The sequence below is a fragment of the Hylobates moloch genome, unplaced genomic scaffold (genome assembly GCF_009828535.3).
Source record: "Hylobates moloch isolate HMO894 unplaced genomic scaffold, HMol_V3 SCAFFOLD_2, whole genome shotgun sequence".
NCBI lineage: Eukaryota > Metazoa > Chordata > Mammalia > Primates > Hylobatidae > Hylobates > Hylobates moloch.
In genome coordinates, this window is record NW_026652277.1 from 18,995,635 (window position 1) to 19,017,714 (window position 22,080).

Here is a 22,080-nt window from a genome sequence, read left to right on the forward strand (position 1 = left end):
TTTTCTATGACTCTGGAAACTCCAATTACATTTTTAAATTGTGAACTTTATTAAAAAAACAGATAATGAAATCATTAAAATCCATCTTCACTTTTGAAAGTCAGAACTTTCACAAATCTTTTATATGAATAATTCTTTGGTTGTATGTGTTCTATTTTTAAAAGTAATATTGTGAAATCATTTAATATACTATCTAAGTCAGTTATTTTAAAATCTGAAATTGTTCCACTCTCCTATGAGCCTTAGTTACTCTTCATCGCTCATTTTGTATCATTCTAAAAGAAGAGCTGTAATAGTTTGCTGAGAGTAATCTGGATTCTGCTTTACAGTGGGGGTACCGTACTGATGAAAATATGTTGGTTTCATGGCTGTTGGACAGGAAGCTCTTACTGGCGCAGCATAAATAGATGCTCACTCATCTCACCCATCTGTGCGCTTACAATGAAATGAGCTGACATTGTAACATTACTGCCTCTCTGGAACCATCTAATGAGAAAGATCATTCTCAAAAGAGTGTTTTAGTAAGCAATTCCATACTTTCTCATTTGACCACGTGAATATTATTTAATATATAAAACAGCAATTGTTACTGCTGCCAGTGTTTTAAAAAGTTAATGTAGTTGAGTTCGTAATTAAATGGTGCCCAGATGCCTTAGGACTTGACTGACAGATATTCATGCGCATCTTTATTGTACAAAGCTTGCGAAGTATCCTACGGGCACAATGCTGTAGAAAACAAAGATATCTAATAAAAAATGTTGTAGCTCTTCTCTCCGGGACTTCATGTTGATATTGCAACTAAAAAAAAAAAAAAAATCACTGGAAGAATTCTACATATTTGCAATTTCTCAAGATAAAATACTTCAACGCCTTTTACCTGATTTATCTCTGCAGGTACTCATCAAGAAAGATAACGTTACTTCTAAATTGTGGGCTCAAACTGGACGGCAAGGTGCACAGTGGAAGAGAGTAGAAGTATTTTTAGGCATTCATTCACATACACAGGTGTGTAATCCAGGTACTTATGGGGTGAGTGAGTTCTGCTGATTTTTTTTCATCCTCATTTACTTCCTTCTCTACACACAGTCTTCTTGCCCTCATTCCCTTCTTGATGTGTTCTGTGGATGCGTAGACACCACACTTAACGTTCCATGGAGCATTTTACGTAAGGAATTGACAACTTCAGAATACTCTAATTTCTTCCAAGTAGATATTCGTACCTCTAGGACCATTTAATTTGAATAACAACCTTCCTTCACTCCCCAATCAGCCTCACACATATCAAGAACGTTTCCCTCTGTTTTGCAAATATATTCTCAGAGTTTGTACAGCATTTAATTCTTTCAATCCTAATTTAAAAGACAGTCTTTGGAAAACATATTATATTGTTAAACCTTATTATAGGGAATAGATTCACCTAATTTAAAAATATTTTTGGGAGGCACAATATTGTGTAATGCTATATTTGTCTTCATGGAATTTGTGATAATAGTAAGAGGATCAGACCTATACATATTAATAACTAAAGTACTAGTACACAGATGAAAATGTTTAAACTAGAAATAAGCACGTGCTGAAATGTTTGGCACAAAGCGTATTTCTTATGGATTACCAAGAAAGCAAGACCTCCATTGGCTGTTGTTTTATTGGGAATTTTCTTAGAAGATGAGGCTTAGCTCTGAAGATTTGTTAAAATACGAATAAGCAGAGTGAGAACATAGAGCCATTTATGTACAACATTTTCTTCTTAGTCTTAACTGCCTGGGTCTTAATTCCATGAATTTAGAGCCGTTTATCTCCAGACAGAAGGGATAAAATTCTTGTTAAATATTGCATTTTCACTCTTCCGCATGCAGCTGGGGTAGCCAAGTTGGCTGCGAATGTTCAGATAAATACATCTACGATCATGTGCTTTTTCTGATAGATCAGCTCCTCTCAACTCCAGTGGAAGTATACAGGCTTCCATTGTATAAAAGTACTGATAAGTGTTACAGCCAATTTCTTGGAATGATAGGTGTAGTAAATCCCATGTATCTTTTGCCTCTCTCTGGATCCCAGTTTTCTTATGAATCACTTGTAGATAATTTAGGATATGCATAAGAATGAAGTTCAACCTGAAGTAGTAAAGACTGATTATCAGTTTCATAGCCTTGAGCAATATGAAACTTTTTATTAGAGGGATCCCAACTGTTCAGCCTCTCAGGTCTTTAAACTGAGGTGAGAAGAAATCTCAGGAAGAACATGTAGAAGGTTCTACTCTGCCATACTTGGGCTTCCACCCCAGGCGATGAAGTCTTAACTAGTTCTGTGCATGTAAAATATTTGTATAGTAAAATCATGTTTGAAGTAATATTAAGGGCAATTTCAGCACATACAATCAATTATTAATTTAGCCATTCTGAATTTCTACTGTTTCACATATTGAGATTAAAGAAGAGTACACCCCTGATATTTTTGACTCTTAAAAGTAAATATTAATGGCTTGTGAATATTTGCTATTTTATGTGTGATTTCTTCCATATTAAGCACTTACCTATGTGCAAAGCACATTGCTATGCACCATGCACGAGAGAGACAGTGGTTAGTTAGGAGCACTCTTCATGATTCTGCCATTTCTTACAAGATCGTTCTCTTTAGTCTCACAAAGATGACTGCCTCTACCCCTTGGGGAAACATAAAATATTTTTAGAAATGGTATGCTGAAGCATCACTGGGAAGCTTGTATAATTTTATTTGAGAACCTCCCCCAAATTTAAACAAAGTATTTAATTACAATAATTTTTACTATTGGAGCAATCACATATGTAGCAGTTACTGAGTGCTACATACGATTTATGAATTTTTAAAATATTTACTGATTTTGCTTTCACAATAACCTTATGAGTTACATAGTATTATTATCTCCATATTATAAATTAGAATACAGAAATACCCAGATGTTAGGTCTTTTGCTTTAGTTATGTAACTACAAATGGCAGAGGCTGACTGTAGACAAGGTCAGGCCTTCCACCAATCCACAGTGCAACTGCCTTGCGACATTGTCTACCAAATTTTACAAAAATAATTAACCCTGACTTTGTTCTGTCTGAAGAAAGATACATTGTAGTGTCTCTCTTTTTTAATAACAGTTAATCACATTCAGTATTAAAATCTAGGGAATCCCAACCAACCATATATGAAGCATTGTGATGTAAGTGATGATTTGATTATTTGAACAAGGCAAGCATCTGAGATTGTACCTATATGGAAGAAGATAAGCCAATTAACAGTGCAACAGTCACTGCATTATCTGATTTCTTATTCACAGAGCATTGCAGCATATATTGAAATTTTAGACTATCCAGATAATAGAGTATCTTTTATATTTTGCATATCAATATTTTTCCATGGCTCAATTTCCCTTTTAAGAAAGTCGTAGTCCTTATTATACTTTCTGGTTTCATCTCTTTTTTAATCACTTTCAAGCTCTTCATTTATCTTACTAATTTTTTTTTTCTTTCCAAGATCACCTACTATGAAGAGCAGTCTATTCCTTTTACATATAGTCAATATATGAACATGGTTATATTTTTCTTTTGATAATGTGAGTGGCATGATTTCAATTATTCCAACCTCTCATGTTAAGAGGAGAACACCTAGGTTCACACAATAGTATAAAGACCTACCGCATCCGAGGGAAAAAAAAAACTATAATTATTTCTTTTAAGAAAAATAATTGTCCAGAATTGATCAAAAGATATTTCTAAATATGGTAACAGTAAATATTTTGTACAAAATCACTAAAGTAAAACTGTCCTTGTTAACTTACCTCTAATTGTTCTAAATTTATTTTGAAATATCTGAATATTTCTTATGTTAACATATACATACTTAGCTTGCAGAAAAACTTAATAAAAAGATTGAATTCATTTATCTGAAAAATCCTACACTACAGAATATGTGATGTTTTATGTACCTGTGAAACAGCGTTCATTTTTATTCCAAGCAATGGTATTGTTAATAAATTGAAGATGGAATTTGTAAAACCATTAATGATTCCTGTTACTATTCTTCATTCTTCCTGATTCTACTGAAGTCCACATACGTGGGAAATCATTGTCAAACAATAGGACTCTTGAAGATTCTGCTCTTTACATACATGAATCAAAAGAAAATCAAAATCATTTCAATTCCAAAGATGTATCCAATTAAAAAAAAAAAACTCATGGTATTGAGGACTTATCTTTTAGCTCAAATAGTAGGAATGGAGAGATCTGAGGAATGACAAGAATTGAGCAAAATAAAGAATCTACTTGTATCTTTTCACTCTTGGTACTTTATGTCATCTGATCTACTGCTTTCCTGTGCAGTGGTGCTCTAAAACAGGAGTAGGTCTTGTTTGAGATCTGAGAGCTGGCAAAGGCAGTAGTGGATTGGTGTCTCCTGCCAATTTTCTAGACCCATATCCTAAAAATTTAGACATGAGCCAGTGGTGTTGCCACTCCCACATTCTTAGGTGTTGAGGATGACCTAGGTCTGAAATGATCCTTAAATTTCCTGGGCCACTTTCAACATAGGGACATTAAAAAACAAACAAACAACAACAAAAAAAAAACAGATTCACGCTTGATGTGCTTGATACTTAGTGTTTGCCCAGGTTTTGAACTTCTTGATTGACAGTTTAACTGTAACTGGCTTTTTTTTTTTTTTTTTCAGATTGTCTTCAGAGCCAAACGTGGTATCAGTTACATAGGAGATGTAGCAGTGGATGATATTTCCTTCCAAGATTGCTCCCCTTTGCTTAGCCCAGAGAGAAAGTGTACTGCTCATGAATTCATGTGTGCTAATAAGCACTGCATTGCCAAAGACAAGCTGTGTGATTTTGTGAATGATTGTGCTGATAATTCAGATGAGAGTACATTCATTTGCCGTAAGTAAAAGGGTTCTGTTTTCTTACTTTTGCCTTCAACTCCCACAGCCTTACTCAATATCTGTGTTTATTGTTGAAACATGCAGAGTGTGTGTATCTCAACACTGGGAGAAGGTAAGGTGATTTAACTTGATAGATTCCTTCCTTTCTCTGAATAATTCATTTATAATCATAATTCATTTAAAACCAATTGATGGCTGTGTGTGTGTGTGTGTGTGTATTAATTGGAGATAAATTGGAAAACAGGTGTCTTCAAAGAAAAACAGAATGGAAACAAGTATTTTTCATATGAAAGTTTTTTTTTTTTTTTTTTTTTTTAGGCAGAGTCTCACTCTGTTGCAGGATGGAGTGCAGTGGCACGATCTCGGTTCACTGCAAACTCCGCCTCCAGGGTTCAAGTGATTTTCCTGCCTCAGCCTCCCAAGTAGCTGGGACTACTACGGGCGCCTGCCACCACGCCCAGCTATTTTTTGTATTTTTAGTAGAGATGGGGTTTCACCATGTTGGCCAGGATGGTCTTGATCTCTTGACCTCATGATCCGCCTGCCTTGGCTTTCCAAAGTGCTGGGATTACAGGCATGAGTTACTGTGCCCGGCCTGAAATAATTTTTTTTTTTTTTTAAATGACAGGCAAAATTTTCATTAAAGACAATGCATGCAGGGCTGGTGAGCCTACAGGCTCTGATGCATTTCAGAGGATTGTCATTTCTCTGTGTATATTGTCAGACGTGATAGGTTGTTAAAAAAAATCAACACCCTGATAAATACCTGTATATAAAATAGAAAAAGTGATCTCTCAAGGAGGTACGTATCAGCTATGTGATATGGTTAAAGGAGATCAACTCATAATGAACACCATATATTAAAATATCCTTAGCTAAATGGGCCATATGTACTCATTCTGCTAAGCCTGTAAAATTGTGCAACGTAGTCCAATTGTTGCTTCATTTAACTGCAAATGAGGTGAATATAAATTGTCAAAATGAAGGTTGACAAATTATGTCACCATTACCTTTAATAATTTCTGAGCTAGAATATTGCAGTTTGATATTATTTGCTTCTTGGAACCAAACCTGGAATATCATGAAAAACCTCAGTATATAGAGCTCACATATACATAGAACTTTTAATGTTCAAAGCCTTTTACTTATCAATCTTCATTTGAACTTCAGAAGCCTTGAGAGGTACACGGGAAAGATATTATTAGTGCAGTCAACAGATGAAGCTGTCAACGAGAGTGCCTCAGGTTTTGCCAAAGTTCATAAAACTTGTACTGACAGAGTTGGTCCTAGAACACAAGAATTTATTTTATTATTATACTTTAAGTTCTGGGGTACATGTGCAGAACGTGCAGGTTTGTTACATAGGTATACACATGCCATGGTTGGTTGCTGCACCCATCAACATTAGGTATTTCTCCTAATGCTATCCCTCCCCTATCCCCCTACCCCCTGACAGGCCCTGGTGTATGATGTTCCCCTCTCTTTGTCCATGTGTTCTCATTAGAACTCAAGTTCTTATTAGAACTCAAGTCCAGTGTTCTCATTAGAACTCAACTTTTATTTTAGAATCAGTGGTTTCTTGTATATTGTGTGATGGTGAGATTTGGGGTATGATTAGTCTTGTCAGCCAGATAGTGAGCGTAGGACACAATAGATTTTTAGCCCTTTTCCTCCTCTCCCCTCTCCACTCTAGTAGTCCCCAGCTGTTATTGTTCCCTTGTTTATGTCCACGTTTACCCAGTGTTGAGCATCCACTTATAAGTGAGAATATGCAGTGTTTGGTTTTCTGTTCCTGCGTTAATTCACTTAGAATTATGGCCTCCACCTGTGTCCATGTTGATGCAAAGGACTTGATTTCATTCTTTTTTTATGACTGTAATATTCCATGGTGTATATGTAACAGATTTTCTTTATTCAATCCACCACTGATGGGCACCTGGATTGATTCCATGTCTTTGCTATAGTGAATCGTGTTCCGATGAACATAGGAATGTGTGTATCTTTTTGGGAGAAAGATCTATTTTCCTTTGGTTATATACCCAATAATGGAATTGCTGGGTCAAATGGTAATTCTGCTTTGAGTTCTTTCAGAAGTCTTCAAACTCCTTTCCACAGTGGCTGAACTATTTACATTCCCACCAGCAATGTGTAAGCTTTCCCTTTTCTTGGTAACCTCGCCAACATCTGTTATTTTTTGGCTTTTTAATAATGGCCATTTTGACTAGTGTAAGATGGTATCTCACTTTGGTTTTGATTTGCATTTCTCTGATGATTAGTGATACAGAGGATTTCTTTCATATGTTTGTTGCCCCTTGTTTGTCATTTTTTGAAAAGTGTCTGTTCATGTCCTTTGCCCACTTTTTAATGGGGTTGTTTTTTGTTTGTTGAATTGAGTAAATTCTTTATGGATTCAGGAAAGTAGACCTTTGTTGTATGTGTAGTCTGTGACTATTTTCTCCTGTCTTGTAGGTTGTCTGTTTACTCTGTTGGTAGGTTTTTTTTTTTTTTTTTTTGTCTGTGCAGAGCTCTTTAGTTTAATTAGGTCCCACTTGTCAAGTTTTGGTTTCATTTCAATTGCTTTTGATGATTTAGTCATAAATTCCTTGCCAAGGCTGTTGTGAAAAATTCAATTTCCTTGGTTTTCCTCTAGAATTTTTACAGTTTTAGGTCTTGCCTTTAAGTCTTTAATCTGTCCTGAGTTTATATTTGTGTATGATAAAAGGTAGAGTTCCAGCTTCATTCTCCTGCATATACCCTACCACTTTTGTGTATAACTGAATCTTAAAAAAAAAAACTTAATGTTTTTACCACAAAGAGATGACAAGTGTTTGAGAGATGATAAGTGTTAACTTTGATTTGATCGTACTATAATACATACATATATGAAAACATTACACTGTACCCCATAAATATGACAATTACTGTATCAGTTGGAAACAAGACTTATTCTCTACAGTTTTAGACATAGATGTCCTTTTAAAATCACATGACTATATATTCCTTCAATTTTGGATTATTTGTTATATCCATTATTATCTTATGTGAAAAAGGAAAAATACTTTGCTACTCTGGAATTCTGTATTTATTAATATTTATCTTTACCTTATGAATATTTTCTGCTATTGTTTTAGTTATTTCTGTATCAAATGCTTGTAGATTTTCTTCATTGTCATTTTCACTTAAATATCACACAAACAAATAAGCTTAACAGTTAAATAGAGCACATATAATGCTTTTGAATTTTATTTGTAATGTTGCCAGTGTATCTCTTTCCTAGAGATATAGTTTAGTGTAATTTTTCAGAATTCAAAGTATCATTTTATTTCTGGTTAAATATTTCTTGAACTATTTGTATGTAGGCTCTAAAGTTGTGCATATTTCTAGGAATTTCTCTCTGTATTAGGGAAAGTATGCTGATTTACCAAGGGAATCAGAAACATATTAAAAATGTACTGTCTTGTTAGTTCTTTTATTTCAAACCTAAAGGCAAAAGTAATCATGAGCCTTTGGAGGATAAGTTGTACCAGAAGGTACTTTTTGGTGAATGATTGCAAAACCTCTTGTTCTTTTTTTTTTTTTTTTAGATTTCAGTGGGCATATTCATACCAGTAATATTAGAGCAAGAAAGCTGAATTAGTTCCAAATAATACATAGGAAAAGTAAAACTTTTTCAGCTCCTAGGACAAACAAACAAATCAGAATAAACCTGATTTTGGCATTGGTTGCCATTACATGAGAATTATTTCTTTTAATATAGCATTGCTAATTTTTTTTGAAAGTTCAACTGTGTTTCCAGTCTACTGGTCTTATATGTTATGTTTTAGGTATAAAGTGGCTGGAATCTGCCATATGAATTATAAGTGGTGTTATTATATTTATATGCTATAAAATTTGATGCCCTAATTAGACCCAGAAGAAGAGAAAGACAAAATTAAAAGAATCACTATAGCAACTGATTTCAAAAGTTTGGCTGGCAACCAACCATGTATTTGGGTTTAAATTTCACAGTCCTTTCTTTGTTTTGTTTTGAGAATTCTAAGTAAAGCTTGAACACATACCACAACTCTAAGAAGTCTTTGAAAATGTGATTAGGTAGAAATATACCATCTACGGATAGCAGAAAGAATGAAAGAAATCAACTCTTTTTAAAGATATAAGACGTTTCATGGAGAAAAAAAATTTTTATTATTATACTTTAAGTTCTGGGGCATATATGCAGAACATGCAGATTTGTTACATAGATATACACATTCCATGGTGGTTTGCTGCACCCATCAACCTGTTATCTACATTAGGCATTTCTCCTAATGCTGTCCCTCCCCTAGCCCCCCACCCCCTGACAGCCAATAACAGACAGAGAGACAAATCACGAGTGAACTCTCATTCTCAATTGCTACAAAGAGAATAAAATACTTAGAAATCCTTTGTAATATAAACATGTACATCCTGCTTTAATTATCTGTAGATCAATGTAGACTCTGAAAGCAAAAATCTATAAAAAAGTAATTTAAAAAAATAATCTGAATAACACTTCTACAATACAGGATGTAGTCAAAGTGATGTGTTTATCTAGGAACTCTAAAATTTTATTGGAACATAATCATGCTATTGATACAGAGACTTCCTTGGAAAACTACCATTTTATTAGTTTCCAAATACATTCTCATTAGCTTATTTACTGATGAGACACAGTTCAGAGTATCTCAGGTATTCTCAAAATGTTTTAATTTTGTTCTGTGGTAAGGATGCAATAGAGTTGACCAACATAGTCAGTGATCTACACCTAAGGGCGTATGTGACACAATTTACCAGCTTCAGATATATATGATTTTTAAGCACACACAGAACATTTAGCAAGGAACAAAAAAGGGTTAAAATTTTAAATAGTAATTTTTGATGGGTTAAAGTCACCTAGGGTATACCTTCTGAATTAGGCTGGAGATGAATGATAAGACAATGTCTAGGAAACTCCCATTGTTTAGGAGAAAGATACTTTTAATAGCCCATGCCGCCTCCTAAATTACATTAAATTAAAAAATGTTTTGAAACAGAAATAACAAGAATATTGCATAACATAAACTGTGGGCATTTGCTAAGCCAGTAGATAGAGAAAAATGTATTGCCTTAAAAATTATATTAGAAACCAATTCGGTAATAGCACAAATTAATGAAATAGAACACAAATCTAAGATGGAGGATTTCAGAAGACCAATAAAATTTTCAAAACCCTGCCAAGAATAAAGAAAAATAAAGACAAAACTATTTAATTAATATATATTTATTGGGCAGTTGTTATATGGCAAGCAGTGTTTGAGACACCTGGTATACATCATTAAATGAAACAGAAAAAATATCCTCTTCTTGACCATGTACTTTTGTGTTAAATAGAAAACATATATTTTGCGCGTGTATATTTATGTGTACATTATACACAAATAAACTTACACATATGTATATGTAAGTAAACTTTCATACTTACGTATGTGTATATAATGTGTATATGTACATACTTACATATGTGTATATAAGTAAGTTACACAGCTTAAGTAATAGGTACACACTTACATATGTGTATGTAAAATTACACATCTTGTTAAGAGGTGATCAGTGCTGTGAGAAAAAGATAAAACATAAGAAATCATAAAATGGAAGGGTGGCAAATTAAAATATTAAGTGTCATGGTAAGGACAGGCCTAGGTGAGAAAGTATTCAAGCAAATTTTTGAAGGAGGTCTGGGACCTGCTGCTTTCCTTTTTAAGCTTTTTAGTTATAGCCGTCCTAGGGGGTATGAAGTGTAATCTCATGGTGGTTTTGATTTGCATTTCCCTAATGATGAATGATGTTGAACATCTTTTCTTGATGTTATTGGCTATTTGTGTATCTTTTTTGGGAGAAATGTCTATTGAAGTATTTTGTCCATTTTTTTGCAGAATTGTTTATCTTTTATTGAGTTATAGGAGTTCTTTACAATTATAAATCTTAAATCATTATCAAATATGCAATTTTCAAATATTTATTATCATTTTGTAGGTTGTCTTTTTTATGTTTATTTTTAATACTTTAGTTTTATAGCAATTTTAGGTTTACAAGAAACTGAGTAGAAAGCACAGTTATCGACCGGGCGCGGTGGCTCACGCCTATAATCCCAGCACTTTGGGAGGCCGAGGCGGGTGAATCATGAGGTCAGGAGATCAAGACCATCCTAGCCAACATGGTGAAACCCCGTCTCTACTAAAAATACAAAAAATTAGCTGGGCATGGTGACACACGCTTGTAGTTCCAGCTACTTGGGAGGCTGAGGCAGGGGAATTGCTTGAACCCAGGAGGCAGAGGTTGCAGTGAGCCGAGATCGTGCCACTGCACTCCAGCCTGGTGACAGAGCAAGATTCTGTCTCAAAAAAAAAAAGAAAAAAAAAAAGAAAGTACATATATACCCCTTCTTTCCATATACCCACAGCCTTCCCCATACAAGAGTGGTACATTTTCTACAATCGATAAACCTAGAATGACACATCATTAACACTCAGACTCCATAGTTTACATTAGGTGTCACTCTTGGTGCTGTACATTCTGTGGGTTTAACAAATGTATAATAACATGTATCGACTATCATAGTATCCTACAGAGTTGTTTCGTTGCCCTAAAAATCCTCTATGCTCCGCTTGTTCATTCCTCTCTACCCTTAAACAGCTGGCAGCTGGTTTTGATCCTGTCTCCATAGTTTTGTCTTTTCCAGAATATCATGTAGTTGGAAACATACAGCATGTAGCCTTTTCAAATTTCCTTTTTTCAATTAATAATAGACGTAATAGCTCATTTCTTTTTACAGCTGGATAATATTCTGTTGTCTGAACATGCCGTGAGCCACCGCGCCCGGTCGATAACTGTCCATTCACTCACTGAGGGGCATCTTGGTTGCTTCCAGTTTTGGCAATTATGAATAAAGCTGCTGTAAGCATGCATGTGCAGGTTCTTGTGTGGACAAAAGTTTTTAACTCCTTTGGGTAAATATCAGGGAGCAAATTTACTGGATTATATGGTAAAGTATGTTTAGTTCTGCAAGAAACTGCCGAACTGTTTTCCAAAGTGACTGTACCATTTTGCATTCACAGCATAGATGAATGGCAATTTCTGTTACTCCATATCTTTGCCAGCACTTGATGTTTTCAGTTTTCTAATCTTTGCTACCTTAATAGGTATTTAGTGGTATGTCATTTTTAAAAAATTTGCAATTTCTGATGACATATGATGTTGAGCATTGTTTCATTTGCTTACTTGCCGTTGTATATCTTCTTTGATGAGGTTTCTGTTCAGATCTTCTGTCCATTTATTAATTAGGTTGTTTTTGAGTTTTGAGTGTTCTTTGAGTATTTTGGATAATATTTTTTTCTCAGATGTATCTTTCACCTATTTTCTTCCAGTTTGTGACTAGTCTTCTACTGGTAATTTGCTTTACAGTGTCTTTCAGAAAGCATCAGTTTTAAATTTTAACAAAGTCCAACTTACCAATTATTTGTTTCGTGAATTGTGCCATTGGTATTGTATTTAAAAAGCTATCACCGTAGCGAAAGATCATCTAGATCTTCTCAGATGTTATTTTCTAGCATATTTATAGTTTTGCATTTTCATGTCTGTTATCCATTTTGAGTTAATTTTTGTGAAGGATATAAACTTATAAACTCTGTGTCTAGATTCATTGTTTTACATGTAGATGTTCAGTTTTTCCAGCATCATTTACTAAAAAGACTCTTCTTTCTCCATTGACTTGCCTATGTTCTGTTTTTCAAATATCAGTTAACCATATTTTGTTCATCTGTTTCTGGGCTCTGTATTCTGTTTGATTCATCTGTTTGTATATTCTTTTGCCAGTACCTCATTGTCTTGAGGTAAGGCCTGGAGTCAGGTAGTATTAGCCGTCTTCTTTTGTTTTATTTTTACTATTGTCTTGACTATTCTCAATCTTTTGCCTCTCTATGCAAGCCTTAGGATTGTTTGTCAATATCCACAAAATAACTTGCTGGGATTTTATTGGGAGTGCATTGTATCTAAAGGTCAAATTGGGAAGAATTGATATCTTGACAACCTTGAGCATTTCTGTTGATGAACATGAAATAACTCTCCATTTATTTAGTTAGTCTTTGATATATTTTATCATAGTTTAATAGTTTTCCACGTGTAAGTCTTACATCTGGCAGGGTGTGGTGGCTCACACCTGTAATGCCAGCACTTTGGGAGGCCGAGGCAGATGGATACACTGAGGTCAGGAGTTCGAGACTAGTCTGGCCAATGTGGTGAAACCCCATCTCTACTAAAATTGCAAAAAATTAGCTGGATGTGGTGGTGGGCACCTGTAATCCCAGCTACTCAGGAGGCTGAGACAGGAGAATCACTTGAACCCAGGAGGCAGAGGTTGCAGTGAGCTGAGATAGTGCCACTGCACTCCATCCTGGGTGACAGAGCGAGACTCCACCTCAGAAAAAAACAAAAAAATAAAATAAAAATAAATCTTACATCTACTTTGTTAGACATATACCTAAGTATTTCTTTTCTGTGGGGAGAGAGTGCTTATATAAATGATTTCATGTTTTTAATTTCAAATTCCACTTGTTCACTGCTGTTATATAGGAAAGCAATTGACTTTTGTGTATTAATCATGTATCCTGCAACCCACTGTAATTGATTATTAGTTACAGAATATTTTTGTCTATTCTTTCAGAATTTTACATAGGTAATTATGCCATATGTGACCAAAGACAGTTTTATGTCTTCCTTCCTAATTTGCATAACTTTTACTTTTCCTGTTTTTTTGCATGAGCTAGGACTGTCAGTGTGATGTTGAAAAGGAGTTGTGAGAGGCAACATCCTTGTCTTGCTCCTGATACTAGCAAAAATGCATCTAGTTTTTCACCATTAAGTGTAATTTTAGCTGTAGGTTTTTTTGTAGTTGTTCTTTAAGAAGTTGAGAAAGTTTCCCTCTATTTCTAGTTTGCTGAGAGGTTTTATCATGAATGCGTGTTGGATTTTGTCAGATGCTTTTTCTTCATGTATTGATATGACTATATGATTTTTCTTCTTGAGCTTGTTGACATGATGGATTACGTTATTTCGTTTTCAAATGCTGAACCAGCCTTACAAATCTGGAACAAATCCCATTTGGCTATGGCATGTACTTATTTTTAGACATTGTTGGATTTGATTCGCTAATATTTTATTGAAGATTTTCAGATCTATGTTCATGAGAGGTGTTGCTCTTTGGTTCTTGTTTCTTATAAATTTTTGTCTGGTTTTGGTATTAGAAGTAATACTGGCTTCATATAATGAGTGAGAAAATATTCCCTCTGCTTCTATCTTCTCTAAGAAATTGTAGAGAATCTTCCTGCCATTTTTAGGTTGCTCTCTTCTTGATTCAGCATTTGCTTGCTTGCTGTAATCTTTTGACTGCTTTCCAGAGTTCTGACCACATTGATTCTGACATTTTCTGCTTGCATTTTGGTGTGTCTGTGGCTGAACGGAGCTTAGAGCTGCCTCTTGACCAGTTTGCAGATGTGACTTCTGCTTTTGCAAGAGACTCCCCACCTACAAGGTCTGCAGTTCATGTTGCTTCTCACCCACTGTAAAACTCTTTGTGAGATGTGCCTTTTTCTCTAAATTTAATCACAGTTTTTTTTTGATGTCTCAGACTTTTGTAAAACCATAGCAAAATAAACCATAAAAAAATCACCTCCCACCATGTCCCTCCCTGACATGTGGGGATTACAATTTGAGAAGAGATGTGGGGGGGGACAAAGAGCCAAACCATATCATAATAGGTGTATATATTTATGGGGTGCATGGATGTTTGGATACAGGCATACAATGTGAAATAAGCATATCATGGAGAATGGGGTATCTATCCCCTCAAGCATTTATCCTTTGACTTACAAACAATTCAGTTACACTCTTTAAGTTATTTTAAGTAAAACTAAGATATTATTGATTATAGTCACCCTGATGTGCTATCAAATAGTAGGTCTTATTAATTATTTCTAACTATATATATATACACACACGTATGTACATATATATACATAGTTATATACTATATATATAAAACTACATATATACTATATAGCTAGTATATACATATACTAGTTATATACTATATATACAACTATGTATATGTATAGTTAGAATGAATTAATAAGACCTACTATTTAATAGCACATCAGGGTAACTATGTGTATATATATATATATATATATATACACACACACACACACACACACACACACACATATACACACACACACATACCTAGGAGGATGGTTTTCCTGTCAAAGTCTGAAAAACAGTCTGCAGCTCTACACTTGGTTTGGACTTTATCCCAAGGCCATGCCTTCATGGTGGAGCACTGGGTTTGGTCTTTTCTGGAAGATGTGTTTTAGCATTCCACTATTTAAATGATCCATTAAAGTTTCTACTTCCGAGGTTTAAAATCTCAGAATTTCTGACCTCTCTCCTTGCCTTTTTTTTTTTTTTTTTTTTTTTTTTGAGACAGAGTCTCACTCTGTCGCCCAGGCTGGAGTGCAGTGGCGCAGTCTCGGCTCACTGCAAGCTCTGCCTCCCGGGTTCATGCCATTCTCCTGCCTCAGCCTCTCCGAGTAGCTGGGACTACAGGCGCCCGCCACCACGCCCGGCTAATTTTTTGTATTTTTAGTAGAGACGGGGTTTCACTGTGGTCTCGATCTCCTGACCTCGTGATCCGCCCGCCTCGGCCTCCCAAAGTGCTGGGATTACAAGCGTGAGCCACAGCGCCCAGCCTCCTTCTTAAATGTGTTTACTAACTGCTCAGTTCTTTCCTGAGCTTATATTTTTCTTGTGGCATCTTATCAAATATGTCAAGTAGTAGCCAATTCATGTTTTCAACATTTTGCCCAGAAAGCTCCTCACACAAATTTGTAATATAATTATATACATATTCAGCTTTCCACAATATCTTGGGCACCAGGTTTATCAAATGTTTTCATGTTACATAACATAAATCTCAATTTTTTCAGTCTCCTATAACAGTTCCTTTATTGCTTGCCATCCTGGCCATTGCTACAGATTTTAGGTAATTTTTATGTCATCACTCCATTACAGCTACTAATTTCTGCATAAGTCATCTGTATCATGATAATGCTGTGTAACAAACCACAGCAAAATTCATTGCCATTTAAAAAATGTTTCTTATTTTCACCCTGTATGTGATGAGGTTCTGTGATTTGTTTTCTTAATTTTTAAATTTCTAAATTTTGTAGGTACATAGTATGTGTTATATTAGTTCATTCTCACATTGCTATAAAGACATATTTGAGACTGGGTAATTTATAAATAAAAGAGGTTTAACTGACTGACAGTTCCACATGCCTGGGGAGGCCTCAGGAAACTTACAATCACAGTGGAAGGGTGTAGGGGAAGCAAGGAATGTCTTCCATGGAAGCAGAAGAGAGAGAGCGAAGGAATGAGTGCCATACTTTTAAACCATCAGATCTCCTGAGAAGTCGCTCACTATCATAAGAACAGCATGAGGGAAACCATCCTCATGATCTAATTACCTCCCACCAGGTCCCTCTCTGACACTTGGAGATTACAATTTGAGATGACATTTGGATGGGGACAAAAAGCCAAACCATTTCATAGTAGATGTCTATATTTATGGGTTACATAAGATGTTTTGATACAGACGTGCCATGAGAAATAATCACATCACAGAGAATGGGATATCTACCCTCTTAAACATTTATCCTATGTGTTACAATCTATTTACACTCTTTCAGTTATTTTAAAATGTAAAATTAATTTCTCATTGACTATAGTCAGTTTGATGTGCTAACCTTTTTTTTTGTAGCCATTAACATCCCACCAAGGCTCTGTGATACGGGTTGAGCTTAGCAGGGCTTAGTTGTAAGGTGTGGGTGGAGTCCAGGCTTGAGCCAGCAGCTAAGGCATGTTCTTTGAGCAAAAAATAAGAGGAAAAGGGCACAAATCCAGACATTACAGTAAATGTTTATTCTCTGCCTGTGTCATGCCTCTAAATATTTCATTGGCCATACAAAGTCACAAATCCATTTCCAAAATCAGTGGAATAGAAAAGTGTACTCTGCCTAGATTGGGAGGATGAGGGGAAAGAACATTTAATAAAAGCTCAACCAAACTCTTATACTCAATCACTTAACAGCAGTCTTTCACAGTTATTACAGATATGTTTAAACACAGGTTATTTCCCACTGGATGAAATGTGCCTCAAAATATCACTACTTTTTACGTCATAGCTATGCAAAATTTAGCATTGCTAAATAATTAAACTCACCTCTACTTAAATTTTGGTCTATAGAGCATCAGCATCTTTGCCAGCATTGAGGCCCCATCTGAGACTCACTAAATCATAAACTTCATGTTAGCAAGTTCCTCAGGTGATTCATATGTGTATTAAAATTTGAAAAGCATTGCTCTCAATAATACAAAAAAATTTTACAAAGCTTTCTGGTGGAAGGGGGGGCTAGTATTGCACTCTTTAGTTCCTTGTCAACATAAGCAAATATTTATTGGTTTTAATATTCGATATTAATTTTTTAACCACTAGCAATAATTTGTGTTTTATTTTGTACATGTTTCTATATTTTTTACAACTTTCTCTCTGTTTTTATGAATTGAATAGACTAAAATATATTCAAGTCAAGACATAGTTCATATGCATGTATTTGCCTACTAATATAACTTATTGAAGATTCTGAGAAACTTGTAAGAATGAGCATTCATTCAGCAAGTGTTTATTACATGTCTGGCATTTTTTCCAGTTTCTTGGGATAATGAAGTGAACAATACATACACATGTCCTGTTGTGGAGTTTCCATTCTGACTGTTGGTGGTGGGTGGGACACAAACATCAAACAAAATAAGTAAAATAACACTATATATATATATATATATATATATGTGTATATGTATATGGATATATATACACAAATGTATACACACACATGTATTTTACACATACATGTATATAAAACACACACAGACACACACACACACACACACACACATATTACAGTGATTAGTGGTCCAGCAAAAAGTAAGGAAAAGTAAAGCAAAATGCTTGGAGTGGTGACTTATAATTTTAAATAGGGCAGTCATAGAAATTCTCATTGAGAAATTAATATTTGACTAAAGAATGAAAAATGATGAATCAAGCCAAAGGATATGCGATATAGTTGAAGGAATTTAAAAAAAATCAAAGAAATATTTTAAAAGCCAAGAATAATTAAAACACAGCCCCTTTTATGTCATCACTGTGTCAATAACAATGTCATTTGGGTTCTATAAATGCATGAGGAGAATTTCACCACCCACTTTATCCCTCAGGATGTTTTTATTTACTGAGTTTTTTGAGTGGATGTGTTCACATCTTGACTGCCCTCTTTTAATTGTTATGGCATATAACTATATAGCATTCTCTAATTTCCAATAAACAGATGAATTCTGGGGGAGAAGGGACTATGGTTTGAAGGTGTAATTGTTACTTTTTGCAGTAAGTTTATGTCACATATATTATTTATTATAGTAAGGTCGACATTCCATCTGAAACTTTTTATCATCTCATAATTAGTGCTCCGTTGTGGCAAAAATTAATTTCACAGTGTACAATGCCTCTGGGCTAGGGAGTACACCAGTGTGTATTGTCCTGGGTACTGAAAACCACTGACCTGGGTAATTACCTTGTTCTTAGTCAATAACCATTTAAAATCTAAGGAAGCATTTTATAATTAACACTCACATTATCTGACATATTACTACCAGATTTCCTTTTCATTTATTTATTTGGTAAACATTAGGCACCCCCAACAGAAGTGGCCTTAGAGCAAAAACAAAGAAAAAGAAGATATGACCTGAATAATTGTGGAGCTTCTTGTCTGGTAAAAGAGATACATAAATAAACATTTGCATTTCTTGAGACTTAGAGAAAGTGCCAAGTACTTTTGGAGGGGCGAAATGAAGATAATTTGGTCGTATATAAATACTAATCCCAACGTGGGTTTTCATAAAAGTAACACACTGCTTTGAAAACAACCAGTGTGTTTTCAGAGATGTTATTAAGCATGGACTGAGAATAGCTTTTGTTTTCTTTGAGAAATTATGTTAGAAAGTAGGTCAGGTATCATGATGTTACTAAGGCAGGCTTTCTGGGAAGGATCAGCTGTCCTGACTGCAGCTGAGTGACAGGAGCAAAGACCACATTCATTGTATTTCCAAAATTACCAGCAGTGGTCCCTCCCCTCACTATCGCAGTGTCTTAAGTGGCAAGTCTTAGGATAATATTTTCCAGATTATAAAATCAGGTCATTGACAGAGAAGAAAACATTATATGTGAAGGACCTCTCTGAATGACTCATGAGATAATCCATGTTTTCCAAATGTTTGATATATAATGTGCCTTATGAATTTTCAAAAGGTTGATGTACATAGAGTTTTTCTAAATTATTTACCCTGAAAACTGCCTTTTTCTTTGTAGGAACAAATATGCCCTTTATAGGACAGTCATTCTGTACATCACAGTGTGAAAAATTTTGTTTAATGTATTTATGATTATTACTTCACAGAATAACAAAATACACTGGAAGTCACTCTATCGTAAGTTCCTAATGATAATCAGCAAGTAATATTAATATTTTTAGCCTTTAATTTTGAAATAGTTATGAATTCATAGAAAGTTCAAAGAGAGTGCAGAAAAATACTGTGTACCCTTCATGCATTTTTCCCTCAATGGTTACGTAACTACGGTCCGATAATAAAACCTGGAAACTACTATTGGCTCAATGTTTGAAAGTCTGCAGCATTTCATTGCATGCATAAATTTGTGCAAAGCATCATTGCCACAATCAAGATACTCCATCTTTACAAAGATCTTCCTTGAGCTACTTCTTTATAATCAAACTCATTCCCATCATCCCTAACCTCAGGAAGCCACTACTTTGTTTTATATCTCTTTGCTTTATCATTTTGAGAAAGTTATATAAATGGAACTATACAGGATGTGACCTTTGAGAATAGATCTCAAAGATCTTCTTTCTCTCAGCGTCATCCTCTTGAGATCCATCAAAGTTGTTGTGTATATAAATCACGTTTTCCTTTGTATTGCTTAGTCACGTTTCGTGCTATTGAGGTAGCATACCCTGGTGCTATTTTCCTGAGCGATTGCATCGTGTCACACTGCCACCAATAATGTACACAAGAACAAGTGTTTCCACGTCTTTATGATCATTTGGTGTTGTTACTATTTTATTTTTACATTACCCTTATAAGTGAGGAGTAATATCTCACCATGGTCTTAATTTGCACTTTCCTAATAACTAGTAGTGTTGAATATTATTTCCTGTGGTGGTTTATAATCCATATATCCTCTTGGCTGAAATATCTCTTTTGCCGATTCTCTAATTAGACTTTTTTTTTTAACTGTGGAGTTTTGAGAGTTCTTCACACATTATGGGTGTAAGTCTTTTAACAGATAATGTGAAAGGCAGATATTTTCTCCCAGGCTTTGGGTTGTCTTTTTTGTTTTCTTACTAGGATCATTTGCAGAGCAAAACATTTTTAATGTTGATGAAGTTCAATGTATTGCTTTTTCCTCTTCCAGATCATGCTTTGATATCACATCTAAGAATACTTCACCAAGTCCTAGGTCCCTGATTTTCTCCTTTGTGTTCTTTAAAAAGTTGTATGGTATTACGTTTTACATCTAGGGGTATGAATCATTTTGTTAATTGTTGTCTAAAGTGTCAAATTTCTTCATTTTTATGTTTGCCTATAACCAACTACTCCAGTATCATTGGCAAGACTGTCCTACTTTTATTTAATTGTTTTTGTACCTTTGTCAAAAATTAGTTGTACTTACATGGAGCTATTTCTGGGTTCTTTTCTGTTCTATTGATCCAGGTATCTATTCCTCCACCTGTATAAGACAGTCTGGTTAACTAAAGCTGTATCATAGATCTTGAAATCAGTTAGATTAATTCCTCCTAATTCATTCTTCTTGTACAAAATTGTTTTAGTTATTCTAGTTCCTTTGACGTTCTATATAAATTTCATAAAAATATTTAGCTATAAATTATTTTGATGGACCTTTGATAAAAATTGCATTTAATAACATCAATTTGGGGAGAAGTCATATTTTGAATGTATTGAGTTTTCCGATCATGAGCATAGTAGGTTTCTCCCCATTATTTAGATCTTTTTTTCTCTCATCAGTGTTTCATAGTTTTCAGCAAATTCTATGTATGTGTTACAACATTTACACCTGTTTCATTTTTTGAAGGATTATAAATGGTATTATGTTTTAATCTTTATTTCTGTCTTCATTTCTAGGATTCAGAAATAAAATTTAATTGTTTAATTTTCCTTAAGTAATATGGGATGTCAATCTTGTGTCCTGTGACCTTGCTGACTCATTTATGGGCTATCAGAATTTTGTAGATTTTCTTTGTGGACAGTCATGCCTTCGGAAAATAAAAACGGTTTTTAAGTTTTTCCCTCCCTACCTCCCTCCCACCCTCCCTTCCTCCCTCCCTCCCACCCTCCCTTCCTCCTTTCTTCCTTCCCAGTACACTCCTTAGATTTTCTTTGTAGACAGTTGTGCCTTCAGAAAATAAAAACGGCTTTTAACCAACTTCCGTTCGTCTGTCCCTCCCTCCCCCCCTTCCTTCCTTCCTTCATTCCTTCCTCCCTTCTTTCCTTTTCTTGAGATAGGAACTCACTCTGTTGCCCAAGCTGGAGTACACTGGCACTGGCACGATCTTGGCTCACTGCAACCTCCACCTCCCGGGTTCCAGTGACTCTGGTGCCTCAGCCTCCTGAGTAGCTGAGACTACAGGCGTGCGCCACCATGCCTGACTAATTTTTGTATTTTTAGTAGAGATGGAGTTTCAACATGTTGCCCAGGCTGGTCTCAAACTCCTGGCCTCAAGCGATCCACCCACCTCGGCTTCCCAAAGTGCTGGGATTATAGGCAAGAGCCACCGTGCCCAGCAGGTTTTAAGTCTTTCTTAGTTTAAGCTCAGTGAAACAGGGATGTAACATTTAGACTTTTGTATAGTATTTATTGTACTCAATTACAATTAATCCTAAATGTTTCATCTCCATCCTAGTACTTACCCC

The 22,080-nt window shown here is 35.1% G+C and overlaps 1 protein-coding gene across 1 annotated transcript in view; it reads left to right on the forward strand.

Annotated features, from left to right (window-relative positions):
- Window positions 1-22,080, forward strand: part of MALRD1 (MAM and LDL receptor class A domain containing 1) — a 695,880-nt gene that overhangs the window by 272,935 nt on the left and 400,865 nt on the right. Inside the window, exons 23-24 of the mRNA XM_032166926.2 lie at window positions 895-1,005; window positions 4,696-4,909. Coding sequence (XP_032022817.1) covers window positions 895-1,005; window positions 4,696-4,909 — 325 coding nt within the window. The remainder of the gene's footprint in view (window positions 1-894; window positions 1,006-4,695; window positions 4,910-22,080) is intronic.